Source organism: Camelus dromedarius, chromosome 23 (genome assembly GCF_036321535.1).
Source record: "Camelus dromedarius isolate mCamDro1 chromosome 23, mCamDro1.pat, whole genome shotgun sequence".
Lineage (NCBI taxonomy): Eukaryota > Metazoa > Chordata > Mammalia > Artiodactyla > Camelidae > Camelus > Camelus dromedarius.
Genome location: NC_087458.1, coordinates 17,514,972 through 17,537,177, shown reverse-complemented (window position 1 = coordinate 17,537,177; position 22,206 = coordinate 17,514,972). Strand labels below are relative to the sequence as shown.

At 39.2% G+C, this 22,206-nt stretch overlaps 1 protein-coding gene across 1 annotated transcript; it reads right to left on the bottom strand.

Annotated features, from left to right (window-relative positions):
- Positions 1-4,469: 4,469 nt before the first annotated feature.
- On the bottom strand, positions 4,470-22,093 carry NTMT2 (N-terminal Xaa-Pro-Lys N-methyltransferase 2). The gene is made up of 4 exons (XM_010984493.3): positions 21,940-22,093; positions 11,396-11,571; positions 5,998-6,247; positions 4,470-5,200 (listed from the first exon to the last, which is right to left on the bottom strand). The coding sequence occupies exons 1-4, from the start codon at positions 22,091-22,093 to the stop codon at positions 4,929-4,931; spliced, it is 852 nt and encodes a 283-aa protein (XP_010982795.1). The 3' UTR covers positions 4,470-4,928.
- Between the last annotated feature and the right edge of the window lie 113 nt (positions 22,094-22,206).

Here is a 22,206-nt window from a genome sequence, read left to right as displayed (position 1 = left end):
CCACCATCAGTGCTGCCACCCTGGTCCAAGACACCATTACTTCTCCCCTGATTTACTGCAACATAATAACTTAGGGATCAGGAAAGGCTTTTATGTAAAAGGGCCATAGAGTAAATATTTTCTGCTTTTCAAGTCATACGGTCATTGTGACAACTACTCACTTCTGCTGTTATAGTGCAAATGGGCATAGCTGTGTTCCAACAAAAAGTTTATTTACAAAAATGCAACAAGCTGAATTTGGACCATGAGCCATAGTTTATCAACTCCTCATCTGTCTGGTTTCCTTGCTTCCATCCTACCCCCTGCCCCTCTGCCTCCATTGTTATCATTTCTCAGCACATCCCAAAGGAATTCTTTTAAAACCCAGGTCATATCATGCCACTTCTCTGCTCAAAACTCTGCAATGGTCTCCTTTCTCAATCAGAATAAAAGTAAAAGTCCTTCCTATAACCTACAAGACCCTATGTGATCTGGCCCCAATCATATCCCTAAACCTCATATCTTACTACACTCTCTCCCTTATCCACTCTGCTGCAGCTGCACTGACCTCCTTGCTGTTTCTCAGATAGGCCAGGCACACTCAAGACTTGGGGCATGTGCACTGGCTGTCCTCTCTTCCCCCAGGTATCCATATGGCTAATGCCCTCACCCTCTAAACCTCTTTGCTCAAATGTCATCTATTCAACAAAACCAATACGGGCCACTCTTTGAAATTATGACCTTCCTCTATGACTCTCGATCCCCCTTACTCTACTCTATTTTTCCACATCATGTTCATTTTCTACATATTTACTTGTAGTAACTAATATAGCCTGTCATGTGGCAAAAGGTCAAATCATGCCAACTTAATAAACGTACAAAGCTGCTGTATCTGTGTAGTTCTCTGACACCAAGTCACTAACTCTGCAAGTCAGTTATTATTTTAAAAGTCTCTCCTCAACCCCTATTCTAGATAGATGTATACACACACTCTACTAATTGAGATAATTTAAAACTATTTTTCACATATTTGCTTAATTAGCTTGCAGTGACCTCTGCAAAAACACTGGCCCCTGATGATTATAAGAGGTAGTTTTCTGGCATGGACACCAAAGCATCAAAGAGTCAGCTAGAACTAAGGAAAGCAATAACACAACTGGATTTAATTACTCATGACAGGCAGCTGAATATATCTGACACAGGTCTTCTCCCCCATATATCACTCAAAACAGGCCAGTTACAGGAAATGGTGGAGGGGAAAAAAAGCCCGGATGGGGCCAGAACGTGTCCATAATGTAAAGCAGATCATCTTTCACGTGGATGACCTTATGCATTTTGTTTTATATTTTTATGATGGTCCCGAATCTGTAAAACTGCTGACTCCTTAAGACTTGGAATGCTGAGGAGTGGTGGCTCAGGTTCTCAGAAGAGGAGGCAGATGAAGACGACACACATTGAGTCACTGTATAAACCAAAGGGTTCTCCAAAGTTCATCTGGAATTGCAGACATGACCGCCATGCATTCATCTATGAAGTATAGGTGAACACCTTCTACTTCTATTCACCCTTCACAAAAGGATTAACTTCATCTAAACCCGGTTGGTTCTTTGGATTTGTGGCTTAGCAGGAAAACAGGTGAGGATTAGGAGTTGCTTTGTTAAGACTTACTCACAATTTTAACATCTCTATCTTGTGAGGTCCACCCTCCCACCTGATGAAACTATGGGCTTTGGACTGACCACATCCTTGAGTTGGCTCCTATTGAAAGAAGAGATGTCTTAAGTAGGCAGGATCTTATCCCAGGACCTAATTTTCTTGCTACTCTCTCCGCCAAGGTGCTTCTCTGATCCCAGAGCTCACTGCCTTCTTATTTCTGTGCACTTCCTGGCTCTTGTCAGCTTGCGTTTTTTGGTCACTGTTTTGACCAGACTTGCACATTCCAGGGCTCATGGAACTTCAGGAGCCCTCGGTTTTTCCTGCTGCTTTGCTCTGACTCCTGCTTGATGCTTCCAGAAATTTACACTGCCCTGTGAGTCTCTCTACTTGTAACACCACCTTTCATACTGTCAAATAGAGTTCGAGTTCCTGCAGTATATTAGGGCCTGTGCTAAAGACTGAGACTCTACCATGAATGTTCCAATAAGGAGCTCAGAATTTAATAGTGGAAATGGCAAGTGAGCAAACAGTTACAACGCCACGTGATAAGTGCTGTGATACATTAGGCAGAGGGTGTGAGGGTAGCACATAGTAGGGGCACCTAACCCAGCACCTGGGAGGGGAGGGAAGCTTTCATAGAGCCAGCAACGTCTATGCAGTCTGGGCCAGACAAAAAAGAACAAGAGAGGTCTTATGCTAAGGACGTAATGTCAGTAAAAGCCAGGAGCCATAAATCATAGCTCCCCTAGAGGATGATAAGTAAACTCTAGCTGCAGGGGATGTGGGAAAACTGAGGCTGGAGAGGGGAGCCAGGGCTAGGTCACAAGAGGCTTTGTCTGTCCTTCTAAGGTGATGGGAATTCATTCCATCAGTCATGGGGAGTCATTGAAAGTTTATACACAACATGGTCAGATTTACATTTTAGAAAAGCTGGCATCAGCGTGGAGAATGGATTTCACCTTCTAATTACTCGCCCACATTCTTACCCGCTCTATCTTCCTCTGACTCTACAAAGCCCAGCTCCACCCCTTTCCCCATCAGTGCCCTCAAGCAAGACTAATGATCAGAAGCCACTTGAGACCTTATTAAAAGTATAAATTATTTGATCCCGTTTCACAAAATCAGACTTTCATGTGGACAGAGCCAGGGAATCCTCTATTTTATAAAATCCCTCCAAATGATTCTGGGGCAGTTGGACAAGGGACAGAATTTAGGAAATAATGCAGACTGTCACCTAAGCGACACAACACAGATGTGTTGACAAACATCAGCAAGGTGTTTGACTTACTGCATCAGACTGAAGATGGCTGGAGTAGGTCTCACCCTACATGTCTTCCTTCTACGAGCATCTGTGACTCTACTGAGAGGACCGGAAAAATCAGTCCCTTACTTGCAACCTGAAGATCTTTCCCTCGTGCTTTGAGTAACACGTCCAAACCTTAACATAACCTATTAGGCGGCATGATCTGGCTCCAAGGGCCTCACCTCTCAAGCTACTCTTCCCTTTACCTTGTACTAATTATTAACTTGTATACAGGGAGGATATCAATATAATTTACCCCCCAATCTCTACTTTCTCAATTAAATTAAGGAGAGGTATAGAGTCAGGAGACTTTGTAGAGCAATAAAGATCTGGAAAATGTCTAAGAAGAATGGAAAATGACTTGGCTTAAGAAAAGGGACTGCTGATCAACCTCAAAGGCTCAACTGAGTCAAAGATCGTATATCCATATTCCTAGGACAATTATGTTATTTCCTCCTTAAGTTCAGAAACCCTGGAGCAGAGAAGATGGACAGTTATGTCAGTCAGCATGTGAATATTGGCAGAGCAGAAGGTCAAGAAGTAAGCGAATACGGGTGCTAGTGTAAAAGAAACAAAATGCCTGGGACAGGCCTAAGAGGATTCAGTTGATTTGCTCCAAGATAGAGAGGATGCAAACATGAGTAGCCTTGTTTAGCCATACTCGGTCTGTTTGGTAAGCGAGTCACCATTTTATTTAATTCTTGTCTCTGGCTTCTTCACCAGTGGTTCTAATTCACATTCTGTTACGTGCCCCTAGAGCATTGTGAGTGGCATTCTGCGGCTGGAAGGTGCCCATGGCAAAGTAAGTGACATAATTTTCCAGGACATAAATGAAGCTACCCAGGCAATGTTACATCAAGGCAGTAAATGTTGTATAATAATTATTTTCCTCCCAAGTTAGAGTGATGACTTGCAAATATGGTATTTATGGTGACAGCATATCCATTCAACAGACATTCTTACACTGATGGCATTTCATAGAAGACTCAATATATATCAAAACACAAGCAGGTTCTTCAGCACAACAAAGGTATTAGAATGTTTTAAATACAGTAGCAGTTATGTTTAAACATTCTGCTAATAGAAATTAAGTTGCACTTTTGTTTGGGGAAGATTTTAGATTACTTTTCATTAAACCTTCAATTAATCCAGTTAGTTCAGTTTTCAGGTTTATCATTTCCCTCTTTCCAAGGTACATTCATATCAATCAAGGAAACAGGAGCAGCTGCAATGAAGCAAGTTGTGTTGGAAGCCAATAGCTAAAATTAGATTATCAATGACATTAACTTACATGTTCACAGCTGAAATTTCAAGGGTAAAACAGTTTCCCCTGGAAGGAGACATTTCCTCATCACTGAAATGCAGACTTCTGTTATCAAATTACATCCATATTACCTCATTGGGCGGTGAAACTGACCCCAAGTAGAAAGTGAAACCATACGCTTTTTCTGCTAAAGCGAAAGACAAAATTAAGTAATGGACTTGTTTTTATAAGATTATTTTGACTGGTGCCTTCTTAATTGGGGGGAGATTTTTGTCTAAGACAGTAGTATTCCCAAAGAGGAAGGAAATATAATGTATCTAGCATGAGGGCAAGAAAGGTGGTCTAGATTTTACCTCAGCCACTCTTAACTAATCTATAATGCAAATCTTCAGAGACCAAAGCAGTTTAGATTTTGTGAACATTGCTCCCTTTTCTGGTTTGTGTGTGTGTGTGTGTGTGTGCCCTTGTACAGTTTCAGTGTATACAAGCAGTTTCTTAAAGCATTTTTCCTGATGTCACACTCCATGTATCTTTTGGAAAATCCACAGACCGTGTGCGTGTACTTATATAATTAGTGGAAACTGGTACAAATTACATCAATCATTTCCAGACATGCATTGCCTCCCTCCCCTTCATTCCTCCATCAGTTACAAGGGGGCACCTCAGAGCAGAGCACCTCTTCCCAAAGCACCTCTGTGTAGTGTGGCCGTTTCCTCCCACTGCTGGTCAGGCATGTCCATCACCGTGCAGGGCGAACATCCATACGGGGATGCATTGCTCTGGGAAGCCATCCTGCTTTTCCTGGCCCAGCACCACCAGCCCACTCTTCCTAATGAGGCTGCCGAGGATGTCCATGTCCCGAGTCACACTGCTGTCAGAGAGATCGAATACGCAGCCCTCCCGAGCCACGTTGTCCTTCAGAATAATGATGCCATTTTCCTTCAGGCCGTCTCGGCACCGGGAGAGAAATGCAAGAAGGTCTTTGTCAGTCAGGTATCCTACGGGCGAGGCCAAGTAGATGGGAGAACAGGATGAAATGGCAGGTGGGTAAGGAGGTGAGTAGGAAAGATGGAATGATCACAAGGTAAAAAAATCAGGAGCCTGCTTGTTCACTCTTTCACGGATTATTTAACAGCCTGAATTGTTTTATTGCAGGAGGCCTTGAGAATTTAGGTAAGAGGACAGGTACCCTCTCTGAGGGAAATCAGTGCACTCTCTATAAAATAGATTCTCTTCTATCTAGTCTATCTACCTCCCAGGCACGAGACAAACTATTGCCCATTCCTTGGGTTCCCTCCATGTCCCCTGGACAACCCAGCTGTATTGTCACTCCTCCATGTCTCCTACACACGCATGCACACACACGCACATATACACACACCCACACACACACACACATTCAGACCAAAATTTAATTCACTGCTGTCTCATTTCCTGGAGATTTAAAACTAAGAAAGTCTAGTCTTGCCAATAAATGGGGATGAACTTTTTTTGGCCCCACTTTTTAAAGTTTTTCAAATATTTAAGTTTCCTCTAGGATTTCGGTTGGTCCAAAGGCACTCCACCCCTCAGGATGGGAATTGTTCCGAGGATATTAGGGGAGAAATCTGGAGGACCAGAGCTTTGGGAGCGTTCCCATCAGACCTAAGGCTAACGAACTGTTCTAAGCACAACTGTAGCCAGATCTCCCTTTGTGTCTTTGCTGCATCTCCACAGACCCTGAAATTAGCCCCAGGTATTGTCTTCTCTAGCTGGGAAGGGCAGAAGGGCAGATGCAACGCCATGCAGGACTAACCAGTTACCCATTGAATCCAGATGACGTCGTATCTCCCCAGTGGGGGTGTGAACTCCTGCAGACTGTAGCAGTGGTAGCTTTCGACCTTGTCCCCTTTGACCTGCAGGTAGTTCTGGGCTTCCAGGAGGAACGATTCCATCATGTCCACCAGTTCCACGGTGTTGAAAACCGGCAACAAGACGTGCTTGCTGACCCTTCCTATCCCAGAGCCGCAATCCAAGGCACAGTCCGTCCCAGCTCTCCCGGGCCCCTGCGGAAAGGTAACTTGTGGCAAACTCCAAGGACAGACACTCACTCTGAGTCTGAGACACTCCATTACCTCTTTATGTCAACTTTATTTGGGTCAGCTTCATAATTAAATGCACTATTTTAAGTGTACCATTCAATGAGTTTGGACAAATGTATACAGTCACCTACCCACTACCACGTCAAGTTATAAAGTATCCAATTTTTTTTTTCAAAAAATATCCAGACATATCTAGCTTTTGCCTTCTTTCTTTTATCCAACTATAGGTCTTTAAAAGAATTTCAAAATAAGATTTTAAAAAATAGTATCTAAGGTTTCAAAACTTGGTAATTTTCTCTAAAAAGTGGGCCATTGAAAGCCCTATGAAAATTGAACTTTGTTAACTGTAAACGAACCCAGAAGCGAAACGGACCTGCACCGTAGCTTACTGCCTTGTTTAAAAAACAGAGCAAGAGCAGAGCAGTGAGGGCCTTTCTGGGTTTTAAAATTACTTGTCAAATGCAAGCAGTGAGAACATTTCAATTCATATTGGGATCACTGAAATTTTCTTTTTGTTTTTTTCAAAACTGATTCTGGGGCTCTGAATTATCTATGCTTCTTGTGTGGAAGGTAATGTTTAGGACTTGAGCTGAGAGCATGATAACTGTTCCAGTCCCAGGCCAGGATTTTCCTTCAAATTCAGCCCTGATGGCATACAACACATTCACGGGGATAAAGGTTGTTACAGCAAAGTCTCCTCATCTTTTTATGCTAAAAATTGTTTCCCGCTTTTGTACCAGAAACGACATGATTTACTGGGCTCAAAAGCCCTGAGCAATTTTTTAAGTAGGTCTGTGCATTAAATTAACTGGAGGTGAAAGATATGTAGCTGGTAGAGGTGGGAGGAAATCAGCCAATGAAAACTTTCTCGAACTTGCTTCTATAAAGTAATATATACATGTATGCACATGCATGCATACATGACCAGTATATAGCTATGACATGTATGTGTGTACATAGATGTGTGTATAAAGATTCAGCTGGTCTAAATTATTTGGTCAGGATTGGAATTGCTGTTGAATAGGTTTTATGCTAGAAATTACAGTAACAAGATACTTGAAGTTGTCAGTCAAGGTCTTAAGGCGAAAGCCTGCTCTTGATTTCTCAGGAACGAAGGATTAAAAAAGTAAAATAGAAAACCTTGGCTAAGGATCAAAACGGTGAAGTTTGACCAGAAGGAAACATCAGAAATGCTGCTCTCCAGTCCACTCATAAGGGCTTCTTTACAGCCAGAAAGGTACAATGAACAAAAAGTGAAGCAACTGTAACTTCTTTTCGAAGGAAATAATAATAACCCTGATTTATTGTGTGCTTATATGTACCAAGCTCTTTGCAACTATAATAACTATAATAATCAAAAAAGTCCACAAGATGAGGATTCTCCTCCAATTAGGAGATGAGGACACTTAGATTCTTAACAGTACACAGCTAGTGGCAGAAGTAGAATTTGAACAGGGAACTATGTGACTCCAAAACCAGTTCTATTATAGGGCTGTCACCTTGAGTGCCAGCTCTGATTCCCTTGGTAATGTCTGCCTAAAGCTATGTTGTGAAGAATTCTAAGGCTTCATTCAGACGTATCAGGAAGAGGCCTATGATTGATTAGTGATGTCTGTCTTGAGTATAGGAAGGGGAGGTGGTAGTATGTGTGCCATGTGTTTGCCATTCCTACTTATACTATGCGCCTTCCGTCATTCAGATATTATAATATGAACTAAACTAATTCATAAAAAAGCCTAGGCTAAAGGTTTCTGTTGTGAAGGCCATAAAAGAAGCATCTTGTAAGTAAATTCATAATATGAACAAGATAGGGAAAGAATAGGGAAATTATTTTAAGCTACTGAAAATGACTTTAGTAGAAATCTGTGTGCCAACAAAAGATTCTCGTCACAATTTTTTCTTATTATTTGGCCCCAAAGCCTCTATTGATCATGTTGCTCACATCATTGTAGGATGTGGTTTTAGACGCTGAATCATGGAATAATTAATCTGAGACCTCAGCGATCTATGCTAGAGGATTTCAAGGTTATAACAGCCAAGCACTTCTTTTTCCAATGAGCAAATAAATATGAAGTTGCTCCAGTTAAAGGGAGGCAGGGCCTCACCTGCTCAGCCTTCCTGTCATTCTCCCAAAAAGCCTTTAAAGGATTTCGCCCACCATTTTTAAACCATTCATATCTAATTCCCCTACTTTTTCAAAAAAACTGAGGCCCAGCGAGGTGAGTGTATTTTTCACCCATTTAGATGTGTGATATTTGACTGCAGATATTTTTTGAAACAACAGTTATTTACAAATACAAAAGATGCCTTTCACTCAAACCCTGTGTACCTTGGCCTCTCACTACCACTGCCCAGCTCTCTTTATTCCATATTACTCCACAGAGTTGGCGTTGACTTCATATCCTGGCACCGAGTTTCTTCCACGTTCTCTCATTCACATGCAGCTCCTCTGAGAAGGGTTATTTAAAGACTGATCTCAGGGACAACATCTCTAGCCTCTTGGACACCACGGCTGCCCGTAACTGTGATTGGATTGAAATTTAATGCCCTTCCATGAATGCGACCAGGACTCCATGCAATGTGTGATTTCAAAACAAGATGTTTTGTTATTTTCATGTTCATTTATTGTGTTATCTTCATATTTATGAGTTCATATTAAACAATTCTCTTAGGAATTTCATTTTAGTTTTGAGCCTGTCTGTATATTTTGTTTTGAAGAACATTATCTTTGGTTTATTCCAGTGGAGTTTAAAACTAAAATGAAAGTGCTAAATGCCATTTTATAAAAAACATGGACTACAACAAATGAGACCTACATATTTCAGTCATCCAACCTCTGAACAATGTCGAAAGATCAATGCCATCAGATACTGATTACTTTTTATAAATGGTTACTTTCCCCAATAGGAAGCTAAAACTGAATGAGTTATCAGCTAGGCCATTGACATCATTGTGGTATCATTTGTTTATTTGCTAAAGTAAACCCATTTGCAACAAGTTTAAATACTTTTTCCCACTGTCCCATGTCCCTAAGTGTTGAAAGGAAAACAAAACTTTAAATTAAACAGTCTGCCTTTTTGCCAGTTGACATAAGGATAAATCACGTCAGATACTCGTATTCCCTAACTCCTCGTCTCTTGACCTGGATACCAATTTGGGATATTATTAAGGTCAGAGTACCAAAATATCATTTCTTTAAAAAGACCATGTTTGGACTTAGTTAGAGGTCACAGCTTCACAATGAGCCTTGTCTACTAAGAAGGACTCGTTATATTTGTTTGAAAAGAGCAGGCTGCTCTTTTCCAACATAAATATGCAAGCACAAGGCTGTTTCCTTTCCCAGGTCCGTGGGCGTGTGTATGGGCTCCGTCTGACCAGCATCCCTGTGGTCAGCTTGGCATTCCACACGGAGTGACAAGACAGCTGGATTACTAACTAAGCTTCTGAAATGCATTGGGATCAAAGTCGGCCTCACCACCAGGCAAGCAGGAGGGGTTGCTCTCGGCCTGATTGGAGGAGAGTTGATGTCTGTGGTCCACAGAAAAAAAAAAGAAGAGGGATTTTTTTTTCTGTTTCATGAGGCAAATGGAAAAAACATGTCGTGGTTAAGAGCAGGGAGTTTAGTGTCAGACAGACCTGGCTGGGCTTAAGTCCCGGCTTTGTCTCGTACCAGCTGTGTAACCCTGACAACTTACTTAACCTCTCCAAGCCTCAGTTTCCACAACTGTGAAAACAAGGATAGTAATAGTACTTACCTCCCAGAATTATTATGAAGCATAAACGAGACGGTGCTTCTAAAGTGCTTATGAGAGTGACTGACTAGCTCAGAAAAAGTGTTCAGTGAAATCAGTCAGCAATACTGATTTAAAAATATTCCGGGTTAACCTGACCCATAAACAGCCCCAGTCATTATCCCCAGCTCCACAGTCCCGTATGACTGCAGCTGATATCCAGACACTTTGGCCCCAAGGCATGCTCCCCTCTGATCCTATTTTCTGTACTCCAGCACTGGGTGCTCCAGGGAGACTGGATGTGAAGTGAGCCTTACCTCAAACACTAGGGGTATTCTTAATATACTTCTAAGTAGGTTGGTGTCTTGACCCCAAATATTTATAATATTTATAATGTTTCCTTTATTAGAATAAATGGGCTCCAAATTTCAAAAAAAAAAAGACAACTTCATAATGAATTGGAACAAAACCTGTTTGCTAGTCAGGACTTTGTCTTCAGTAGCACCAACAGCAGCTTTATTATGTGGGTTGTCTATTCTAATAATTAAATGAAGTACCTTAAAGTACAACGAATGCACTTTATGAAAGCCTGTTATTACTAGAAATAGCAATAAGTTAGATTTATTGGGTAATAATTATGTGCACTAATGTAAGCAATGACACATATTATCTCATTTGAGCTTCACATTATCCTATGAGGTAGGTTCTGGGGCTACGCCTTAGTCACAGGTAAGAAAAGTGAGGCTTAAAGCATTTAAGAAATAAGCCCAAGGTTGCTTATACAGTAAGTAGAAGAACCATATGAACCCGGAGCTCAAAATTTTAGCCCCTACACTATACTATCTCCATATGATCTGGAAGTAAGGAGGTGGACCCAAACAAGAAGTCTACAAAGAGATCATACTCTCAAGGCAATGTCTGAACTATATATAAAATAATATAAAGAGATTCTACTACATTTACCATTTTTAAACCAAACATAAGCCTACATTTTTACTACACTGAATTTTTAATACAAGGAATCAATAAATCACCCCAAGATCCCAAATGGCATGATCTCATCAATCATCTGGGTGTCAACTGTCTTTGAGGCTCTGAAAGAAATGTCTTCTTAATCCCCAAATTGTAACATTAACACTGCTAGCTCACCTTTCCTGAAGCATGAGAAATTAGCCGGTGCTAGGAGGATGAAATGCCAAGTGGGAGAAACCAGTCATTTGATGTGACCCATCCTTTCAGAACATCTTAAAACAGGCTTTCACGCTAAACTCTTGGCTGAGCCATATGGCTTTAATATGACTTAAGTGACAACAGAGAAGCATGTGAGCTCAATATTTGCAAGGACTTAGCCTCCTCCTCAAATTGCAGTCAGATAACTCACCCCAACAAATCTCCTAAGAAATTCCTGAGAGGCCTGGATATCTGGGTTGGAGAGTTCAACGAAATTTCCCATCATGCCCTCTTCTGTGGCTGGTACTTCTTGGTAGAAAAGTTTGGCTCTGGCATAGAACTGCATCTCACCATTGATGACTTGACTTGTTAAAGCATACAATTTCACTGCAAATGAAATATTATTAATAATTAGTAACATTTAAATGACAGAATAAATACGATCTTATCATGCATTGAATTTTCTCTTAGAAGCCTGAAAATTTGTGCTGTGGAGGGAAAGGTACTAGTTTGAAGTCAGAATATCTGGGTTTGAGTTCTGGCTTAGTGACCTACTTGTTATGTAACCTTGGGTTAACATCCTAACCTCTATGATCTTCAAATATCTCATGTATAAATCACAATCATGTGGCATTTTCATGAGTTAATAACCCTAGAGTTTAATTAAAGAATAGCTTGACACTGTATTTTTAAAAATTTGAACAGTGCTTGCTTCAGTAGAATAAAGAATGTCACAAGTTTCATAGTGAATTTTTTCTTTGAGCTCCAAATATTTTATGAGAATTTAATCATTAATCTTTATTTCTAATCACAGGTTAAGTTAGGGATGATTATTTTAGGTTATGGATTCCCTTTTTAAAGCAATGCCTATCCATATATCTCTTTGTACCAACATTACAGAAAATGTGCTTGAGCCCTATCTTCTGAAAATAAAATAATAAAAAGAGATATAATACTTATTGAGCAACTATTCTGATGCAGGTAGTGTACCAGGGACATTCATATATACTATGTCATTTCATTATTTCATAAAAGATGTGAGGTATTATTTTAAGGCATTTATTTTTAGAAAAACATGTGTTCTCACTTCTGAGGGGTGAGTATGCATTTAACTGTGTTTTGTAAACCAAAAGGCACCCTTGAAGATACAAAATATTTTCATTAGAGGACATTTAGGAGGAATTGATAGAAAGTGAGACGAAAGGGAGAAACTTCCAGTTCAAGACTGCAAGCTGAATACATGCATTTGTCCTCCCTCCTCCCCAATACTCCCCAATAATTGATTTAATAAACTCAACCCATAACAGTGAAAAAAATGAGAAGGAGCCGCCAATGGATTCATGATTTTGACATATTTCTGCAAGACAAAAAGCAGATGGAACAAAGCTAAAGAATTTGCAGCTCAGGACTGTTGCAAAAGGAAGTAAGAGTTAATAAAAAAAAAAAAAAATTTGTGTACAGGTCAACTGATGAGGTGACCAATGCACCCTCCCAAAAGAAACAAGAAGCACAGCTATAATCCTAGGGAGGTAAGTATGTCTCTTCTCTTAAACAAAATAATTAATTGCTTTAGGAGAACTGTATCAGTTAGTATTGGGATCTATAACTCTACTCATTCTGGCATATAGAGGATTCCAAGTGCCTCATCTGCTCACACTCATCAGAGTCTGGTAAGATCTATCTGCACATGTAGTGCTTCTTGTCATCCTTTCTATTCAGTGGAGAAGTATATGACCAAGGAAATCTCCGTTGCCCTGTCCTTCATTCCTAACTATGGATAAATAATAATTTCCAAACACAATGGGGTAAAATGGCATTCTGAAAGACAAAGTTAGAGATAATCAGAACTGACCCCAAAGGAAATAAAAGTAATCCAGGAAATGAATGAGAATTTAATCCAAACCTAAATAAAAAACCCATATCCTTGAAGAGATGTGAGAACTGGTGCATCCACAAATCAAAGGTAAGATGCCAAGAAAATAATAATTTAAAGAATAATAAAGAATTCTTAGAAATGAAAACTTTGATTATTGAGAACTTTGGAATATAACATTGAGTAAACTTTTCAGGACATAAAGGAAAAGATAGATATGGAAAATAGAAGTAAAAAGATTAGAGCTATGATTCAGAAGGCCAAACATCAAGCTAATTAGGATTCATATAAAAACAGAAAATGGAAGGAAGAAAATCGTTAGAGAAATAATAGAAGAAAATTTCCCAGAGCTGAAAGAGATTATAAAGTCCAAAAGTACTGAACAACATGGATTCAAAAATACCAATAGTTGAAGTCACTTTTATACATATCTTTAGGAAATTTCAAAACACAAAGAGTAATGAGAATATCATTAAGTTATTTAGTGGAAGAAATTTTGTTGACCTTCAAGTAGGGTTGACAGATTTAACAAATAAAAATATAGGGTATGCAATTAGTTTTGAATTTCAGATAATCAATGGATAATTTATTAGTATAAATATGCTTGAAATATCACATTGCATGGGACATACACTAAAAAACTGTTGATTATCTTAAATTTAATTTTTTCTGGCACCTTGTATTTTATCCGGCAACCCTTATAACACAGACCTCATCAGAAACACTGGAAAACAATGAAGTAGTGCCATCAATATCTTGAGGCAAAATAATTTTGAGGCTAAAATTTGTTACCTATTCAAGCTGTGAAAGAATATTTACCCCCATATGTTTTCATTCTTCAGAAGTTTCTTGAAGCTATATTCCAGCCTAATGAGAGTTAAAATCAAAAGAAAGACATTGTGATGAAAGACAATGAAATTAAGCCAGGAATTCAATGAAAAGAAATCCCCAAATGACAGATATTATCAGACCCAGGAAGAAATCAGTTTACATTACAACAGAAAACACAGACTTCAAAAAAAAATTATCTTCAGGAAGAAGAATGAACTAGATTCTGGGCAATAGACAGAAGTAGGTAGAAAGCAAGGAGACATTAGTGATTTTCTAAAAAAGACATATTTTTAACCTCAATCAACAATAATAAAAGACATGAAAGGCCTAAGCAAAATATACAACAGTATAAAAATGTTATGATCAAGATATGAAGCAAACCAAAATATGACATAATTTTATGTGAAAGGCATATAAGAAAAGAGAAGCTATTTAACTTTTAACCAGGAACATTTTTCTTCCAGTAACACCAAGATTGTGACATTAGACTAGTGTACTACTTGGCTCTGAATTGAACAATAGTTACATAGTCCCAAATTTTGTTTCTAAAAGTCAAAAATCCAATAAACACCATTACTATGCATTGTAGTATGTTTCACCTGTGGAGTTATATCAGTATTTCCTAACTTGAAGACACTGGAGCCAATATTTGGACCCTTGAATAATCATGAATTTGCTAAAGGAATACAGGACTCAGTTCCCATGGACTTTTTTTTCTAGAAACTAACAATATTATATACTATGTCTACCATATATATTGACTAGTACATAGATTGTTATTTTAACAATACAAACCTTTTAAAATATTAATAAATATATAGATGCTTTTTTGACATTTTATACACAACTTAGCTACTGATTGAGAAAATACAACATTAAAAGGAGAGTCCTCATGTTCAAAAACATTGGGAACCACTGACCTACACCAGTCTCCTTCTTTAGCACTTGGTAAAGTGTTGTGTAAACAGGTAACTCAGTAAATGCTTATAAATTCAACAGGGATGACAAAAATCAAGCATGACCATGCCAAAAACATGACTGTTCCAAATTCTTCTGTATGTCTCAGAAAACCAGTCTAGGAAATCACAGCTCACAGAGTCCTCCCACAGTTGAATGCTTCTTGGGATCACAGGCAAAAGCCACAGCCCAGAGCCCTCCTTGATCCAACCAAAGCAGCAAAGCAGCCACACTCATCATCACCTGCTTAAGTCAACTAGTTGGTGGAGTTTATTAAAACCCTTAATCTGGAAATGGGAATGGCCCATTATGCCAGCAACATTTAGACCACAAGTGAATGCCAAGCTCAGCAGGGGTCAGACTCAATAGGTACGTTTTTATGGTTATGAGCTTGAGTTCTCATTTTCACCTAATTGACAGGAACATTTCACTAAAAAGATATATGAGGTGTAATGGCCAGCCCCAGGTTCTCCCCTCCTGATAGCTCCCACAATGGTGCCAGTTGATTCAGATAAGGCAATCAGTCATCAATCAGCCTGTGCTTTTTTATTGCAGAAATAATTCTAGTGGCTTATTGTTGTAGGGTTGTGAAACGTGGGGTAGTCTAAGACAAAGGCTAGACACTCTATTAGTTCTTGATATAATATGGTACTTATTTCTTGACCTACATTATGAGCTCAACCCCCAAAGAACTTCCAATGGCTTACTTGTTACAAAAAGAAAAACAGAGTACAAGTTAATTTGCCCTGAAGAAGAACAAAGATCTTGTGAACTCTCTAAGAAAAATTTGTTGAGAGCTAAGTGTTTATGTTTGCTGAGTATCTTTTTTCTTTCTTTTTGTCTTTTAAATAGTTGGATAGAATTGTTTCAGACTCCATTCTAGATGTTAGAACTGTTTGTCAACTGAAAATTGACCTGAGAGTCTTCAGAGGACTGTAGGCTAGATTTAAATAGTAAGTTTGAAATGATTGAGACAGTATATTGGATCAAGTTAGTCTTTTATTTATAAAGAAAAGAAAACCCACTAGGAGATGCCCTTATGAAGTATAAGATCTTCCATAAAAGAGATTTGTAGATGATCACTTCTCAGTTTAGCCATTAAAGACATAATGGTAAAAATGGAAGAAAGAAAGGAAAGAAAGACGGAAGGGAGGTGGGAAGGAAGAAGTATCTAGGCACAGTGGAATATTGCTCAGCCAAGGAAGAAAATCCTGCCATTTGAAAAATGAGTGAACCTTGAGGACATTATACTAAGTAAGATAAATCAAAGAAAGATAAATACTATATGATCTCACTTATATGCAGAATCTTAAAAAAAATCAAAGTCGTATCTATTTTTTTCACTAACAGGAAAGGGTGGGAAGTGGGATTTTATCAATGTTTCTGGTAGAATCCAAAAGTCTGGGTGTGCCAGAATGCTAGAAAGTTGTCATTAACAAGTCTTAGAATTACACAGAGAGGCCCTCCAGGTTTTATTTGTTCCCTGCATGCTTTAGTTGTCTGGTGTTTCTTGCCTCTAGAATAGTAGACAGCCTGCTCTGAAAGTTTTAGTAGGCTTTTTCCTTTTCAGCTGTGGGCTATTTCAATGTTTCCTAAATTCTTCTGAGCCTTCAACACAAATAAGGTAACCAAAGATGTGAAGGGAGGGAAAATACCCTTTCCCCACCTCTGCAAGGATGTAGCCACGCTCAGACCACACGGCACATCCCCTGCCCACAGGGCTGAGCATTTCCTAACTCTCTATTCTTACTTGGGTCTTCTACCTGACCCACTGTCAAATTTGAAAAGGTCAGAATTCAGGCAAAGATACCGGGGACAGATTTTTCATGGTGAGATTTTGCACCAGAAGAGTTCGAAGCTGATTCAGCAGTCACCATGCCTCCTCTGTATCTCTGCAGCATCCCGTGGTAGTCTCTATCCCTGTCCCCACAGTCCACAAAAATAATCCATGGGTGTCTCTCTCCTACACTAAACCCTTCAGGATAAAGCTCTACCTTATCTTCCTTGTAACCCCAGGACTTACCATTATGCTTAACACACAGTAGGCCTCCTCTGAATGCTCACAGAATAAATGAACGTTGTCTAGCTTTTTGTTCTTTGAATACTTACCGGTTCAACAAAGTGGTGAATGTCTATAGGGAAAAGCTGACATAATCACACATAAGCAACACTTTCTGTAGTTTGTGAAAAACTATAGGAGGATATATTTCTTCTCCTAATTAGGCATGCCCAAATAATTAAAAAAGAATAACTGTCATTGATCAAACATGTATATATGTTCTCCAAATGCTAACTGGATATGTAAGATAGAGGTGATTATCTACAGAAGAAAACAAGATGTCAAGAGGTTAACTAAATTGCCCACTAGTGAGTGACACACCTGGGATTTAAACCTAGGTCTGTTTCAACCAGAAACCCATATGTCATCCCTCTAACACTGTGTATCTGAAAATCTGCTCATATAAAAATGATCTTGCAGCATTTGCATTGCAAAGGTAAGAAGACACATTTGAAAAAGGTGTCACTGTACAATAATTTGTAAAGCAATGCCTGCCATTGGGATGAAATTGATTTGAAAAGTGCCAATAGTTGTATGCTCAGTTTCATTTGGGAGTTCCAAGTGTATTATAGGAAATGGATTTTATTAACTCTAGTTTTTTAATTGTGATGGCAAAGCCCCGGCCATTGTTCTCAATTTCCTCCTCAGAGCCTAATTCTTCTAAAAAGGGGTAAGTCAAAGGGGTTACTAACCATTAGTGGGGACCTCCTATGTGCCAGGCATCATGCTAGGCACTTTCATATCATCTCTTCACATTAGCTCTTTTAATCCTCACAATGACACAGCAAAACTGGCATGATCATCATCATTTTACAGGTAAGTAATGAGAGAATCAGAAAGATTTAGTAACTTACTCAATATTGCACAGCAATGAAGTGTCACAGCTGGGACCTAACCCAGACCTATTTAAATGCAAAAGCCTTTGTTCCCTCTGCTAAACCACATGGCACTGTTGTTCGAAACATGACATGAGTCTAAGCCTTTAATGATGTCCAGGAGTAATAGATTCTTGCATAATATGTAATTAATGAATATTCATGGACTTCTCCGTACTCGGAAGTATGCTATGGATAGTGCTAGAAAATTACCGGACTTAATTTATGTGAACATCTCCAGTTGGGCCGTATCTGGGCCCTTGTGAGCACAGATACACAAATTGGAGATTTATATAAATTGCTTTCTTATTTTACTTCCTATTGCTCACAAACAGCCACCTTTGGAAAATTCATTCACTCCAAGCCTCCAAATGAACTTGAACCTATTCACTGGCCCATCCCTCATGTTAAATATCTCAATAGAAAGCTAGTGCTCCTCATAGACAATGTTTTATATTCCTGTCAATTAAAAATTTTTGGCCCAATTTATATTGCTCCCTGCATTAGTCAAGTTGCCATTGACATTGGTAGGCAGCATGATTTTGCAGTTTAAAAAGACAGACACTGCTATTTTGTGGTTGGCTTTATTCCTTTGATAACTATGTAAGTTTAAAAAGCTAAAGCTCTAAACGTTCTCAGAAACAATGAACAGTACATATATGTAAATTAAAAAAATATATGTGCTATTAAAAAAAATGATCTATCAAGCCATGAAAGACATAGAAGAAACTTAAAAGACACATTACGAAATGAAAGAAGCCAGTCTGAAAAGGCTACAAACTGTATGATTCCAACCAAATGACGTTCTGGAAAAGGCACAGCTACAGAAACAATAAAAAGATCGTCGTTTCCAGGGGTTTGGGGAGAGGGAGGGAGGGAGGAATGAACAGATGGAGCACAAGGGATTTTTAGGGCAATGAAATTATTCTATACGATACTATAGTGGCTACATGTCATTATGCATTTGTCAAAACCCATAGAATGTACCATATTAAGAGTGAACCCTAATGTAAACTATAGCCTTTGGTTGATAATAATGTGCCCACGTTGGTTCATTGATTGTACCAAATATGCCACACTGATGAGGGATGTTGAGGGTAGCGGAGAATATATGTGTGGGTAGGGAGGGCTGTGTGGGAATTCTGTATTTTCTGTTCAATTCTGTTGTGAACCTGAAACTGCTCTAAAAGAATAAAGTCTATTAAAAAATTAAAAATAAAATAAAATAAAAAGACACACTCTGGAGATAGACTACCTGGCTTGTCATCCTGCCGCCACTCACCACCACGTGATTTTTGGCAAGTTACTTCCCTCCTCTATGCAACAGTTCCTAGGATATAAGGTAGGGGAAATAATACCACCACCTCATAGGGATGCTGTGAGAATTAAATGAGATAAAAAATATGAGCAAATATATACTGAGAAAAGTAATAGGCTTGTTCCCATTTCTTTTTTTTTTAAATTGAAGTATAGTCGATTTATAACATTATGTTAATTTCTGATATAGAGCATAGTAATTCATTTATACATATATATTTATTCCTTCTTATATTCTTTTTCATTATAGGCTATTACAAGGTACTGAATATAGTTCCCTGTGCTGTATAGTAGGACCTTGTCGTTCATCTGTTTTATATATTGTTCCCATTTCTTTGTGGAGATCTGTTGTATTCAACGGCATAGCTAAGTTTTCCACTGGGGATTTTTAGTAGGCGTGTACTTGCTTCACCATGAATCACTGAAGCTAGTCGGGGATATTTCAGCAAATGTCCCCATGACTGAATGTCACTGCCCGGTGTGTCAGTGTGAGGCTGGCTGCCTAATGCTGGCAGTTGAAGGGAGGGAGGAAGGAAAGAAGGAATCAAAGAGTCTGGCTAGCCACTGTTCTTGCCATAATTACCCCCAAACAACAAACTCTCTGTGCACACTCTGCAGTAGGGTTCCCCAACCTTTTAAAAGAAAGGCTTTATTTTCATTTCTATGAAGTCTTGAAATCATCAAGAGGAGGGGAAGCCAACTCTAAAACACCTCAGTGGGATGGCAAAGGAACACTTCCACTGGCTGAGTTTTATTTCCACACTGAAAAGGTTAACATCCCCTGCAGCCTGAAAACTCCCATATACTGAATTAAGATTTCGTCGCTGGTAATGCCTGTTCTAAGGAAGGCTACGTGGTGACTTCCAAAGAGGCCTGGCTCTAAGGAAGGAAAATAAAAAACTAATGCTTACTGAGCATTGACTGCTTTCACATATATAATTGCGTTTAATCCTTCCAACAGCCCCACAGCTTTGAGGAAAATGATGCTCAGAGACTTTAGAAACTTGCAGACGTCATTTCTCTATCAGGAGCAGTGCCAGAATTGGAACTCTGGATGTTGGTAACTTGCAATTAATTATAAGTAAGGGGCCATTTAATTTGTCTAATAGATATTTATTGAGTTCTTTTTAATTCATCTTTAGCTACTTTCCAAGATGATTTTCTTTTCTCTCTAATGATTTTTTTTTTTTTAATTTGGCAGTCTTCTGCCCCTTAGTGAGTCTCTCTTTGTTTTGTTGTTTTCAGTTGGGCTTGTATATTTATATATTTTAAAATTTATTTCTCTATTTTTTAAATGAAGGTACTGGGGTTGAACCCAGGACCTCATGCATGCTAAGCATGAGCTGTACCACTGAGCCATACCCACCCCCACTTAGTGAGTCTCTTGTAAGTTACTGTAATTGATACCTTTCTCCAGACTAATGCAGCTTGGGCCAACAAGCTACCTTACTGAGATGTGGCCCAAAGAGTGTCTGCAGAAAAGCTACACTCTGACAATGCATGGAGCGGCCAGAACCTATCATCTGCCAAATAGACTGTTGCAATTTTTTCATTTGGATACAAATGAGAGGTATAATATTTCCTGAAAGAATTACCTATAAGTAGTGTGATCTACCAGGAAGAGTTCCGCTTTTAGGTTCTTGCTTTGGGATCTAAATGAATTTAGTATCTCTGAATTTTCTTCCCTTCACTTGAAAAAATAAGCTAGGGAGCAAGATTGAGAAGGTGGGTGGAAAAAAATAATGACATTTACCCTATCTATCTCATAGTGTGGCTGGGAGGACCAAATAAAGTCATAAATGAGAATTTTTTTTAAGAAATATATGTAAATATGACACGAAAGTATTTGTATGTCTAGAATTAAGGATTCCCCTCAGAAATGGACTTACAGAGACTGACTTTGGTAGGCTGCTAACATATCGTTTTGAATGCAGTGCAAAGAATTATATAGCTCCTTCCACGTCTGGAAAGCCTGGCCACATCAAATGCACAGTGGGTCTTTTCAGCAACCTTGAGAAAACAGACTGGGGCTGATACATGCTCTTCCTGCTTTCATTGGGGGAAAATACAAATCAAAGGGGGATACTTCACTCTTTACTTCCTCTTCAGGCTGGTAAGTGTGCCCTGAAGTAACCATTTCACAGAGATGGAGAAGAGGGGTGTAGAGAAACCAGATAAGCTTTTTATTGCCCTATTGTCCAATTCCCTGAAAACTAGAAGAAATAACTAAAATGGAGACAGACTACTGCCCCAGTTTTTCTTAATATTCAAAGACCAAACAAAAATCTGCTCCTTTTAAGCTCTCAGACTATTACTGTGACTCAGGAAGGCCAGAAAGGGTTATGTGGAGTGTGTTCTCATGCACACACACACACACACACACACACTCACACACACCAACAACCTTGATCTATTATTGTTTAGTCTCTTTTTAATTCTTAGTTGATATACTACTGGATTATATTAATACTCTCATCTTTGAGTTGCCTAATTTGCCCACCTCTAAATTTTTGCAAATATTACAAAAAAAATACCCTTCCAAACTTAGGAAATTAATTTCTATAAGCCTGATACTCAGGCAGCCAACACCCAGGGAAGCAAGTTCCCCGTGTCTGAGGGTGTATGAAGTCCCAAAATAGATGCTCGACCTGCCAGGGAGCATTTGATCTCTGCACTCTCCATGAAAGAATGCCATTGAAACATTTAAGCCCTCTGACATCGGTTGTGGCTTCTTTTTATCTGAAAAGTGTCCTTGTTCTAACTCCTCTTGCAAAAGCCCCCCAAGCTCACACAGTCCCTCCGGTCCTTTCTTGTCCCTTACCTTCTAGCACTGACTCACTTACCCAGGGGAATATTCTCCAGCAAGTAGAGGTAACTCTGAAAGAAGTCATTGCAAATGGCCTTGTGAAGAATAAAGGACATGCTATGTCGACAGAGTTCATCGTCGGTCTTCTGCCAGCGGGATCTGAAGGCAAAGTGGGCTCCCAGGTGGGCCATGGTGAAAGGGGATAATAATTATTCCTGCAGAGAAAGGAAGCCTGCCTGGCTGTTTCTTTGAATTAGGCTTCTCTTCCTCCACGAACTTGAGACTGTCATTTTAAACCAGCCCC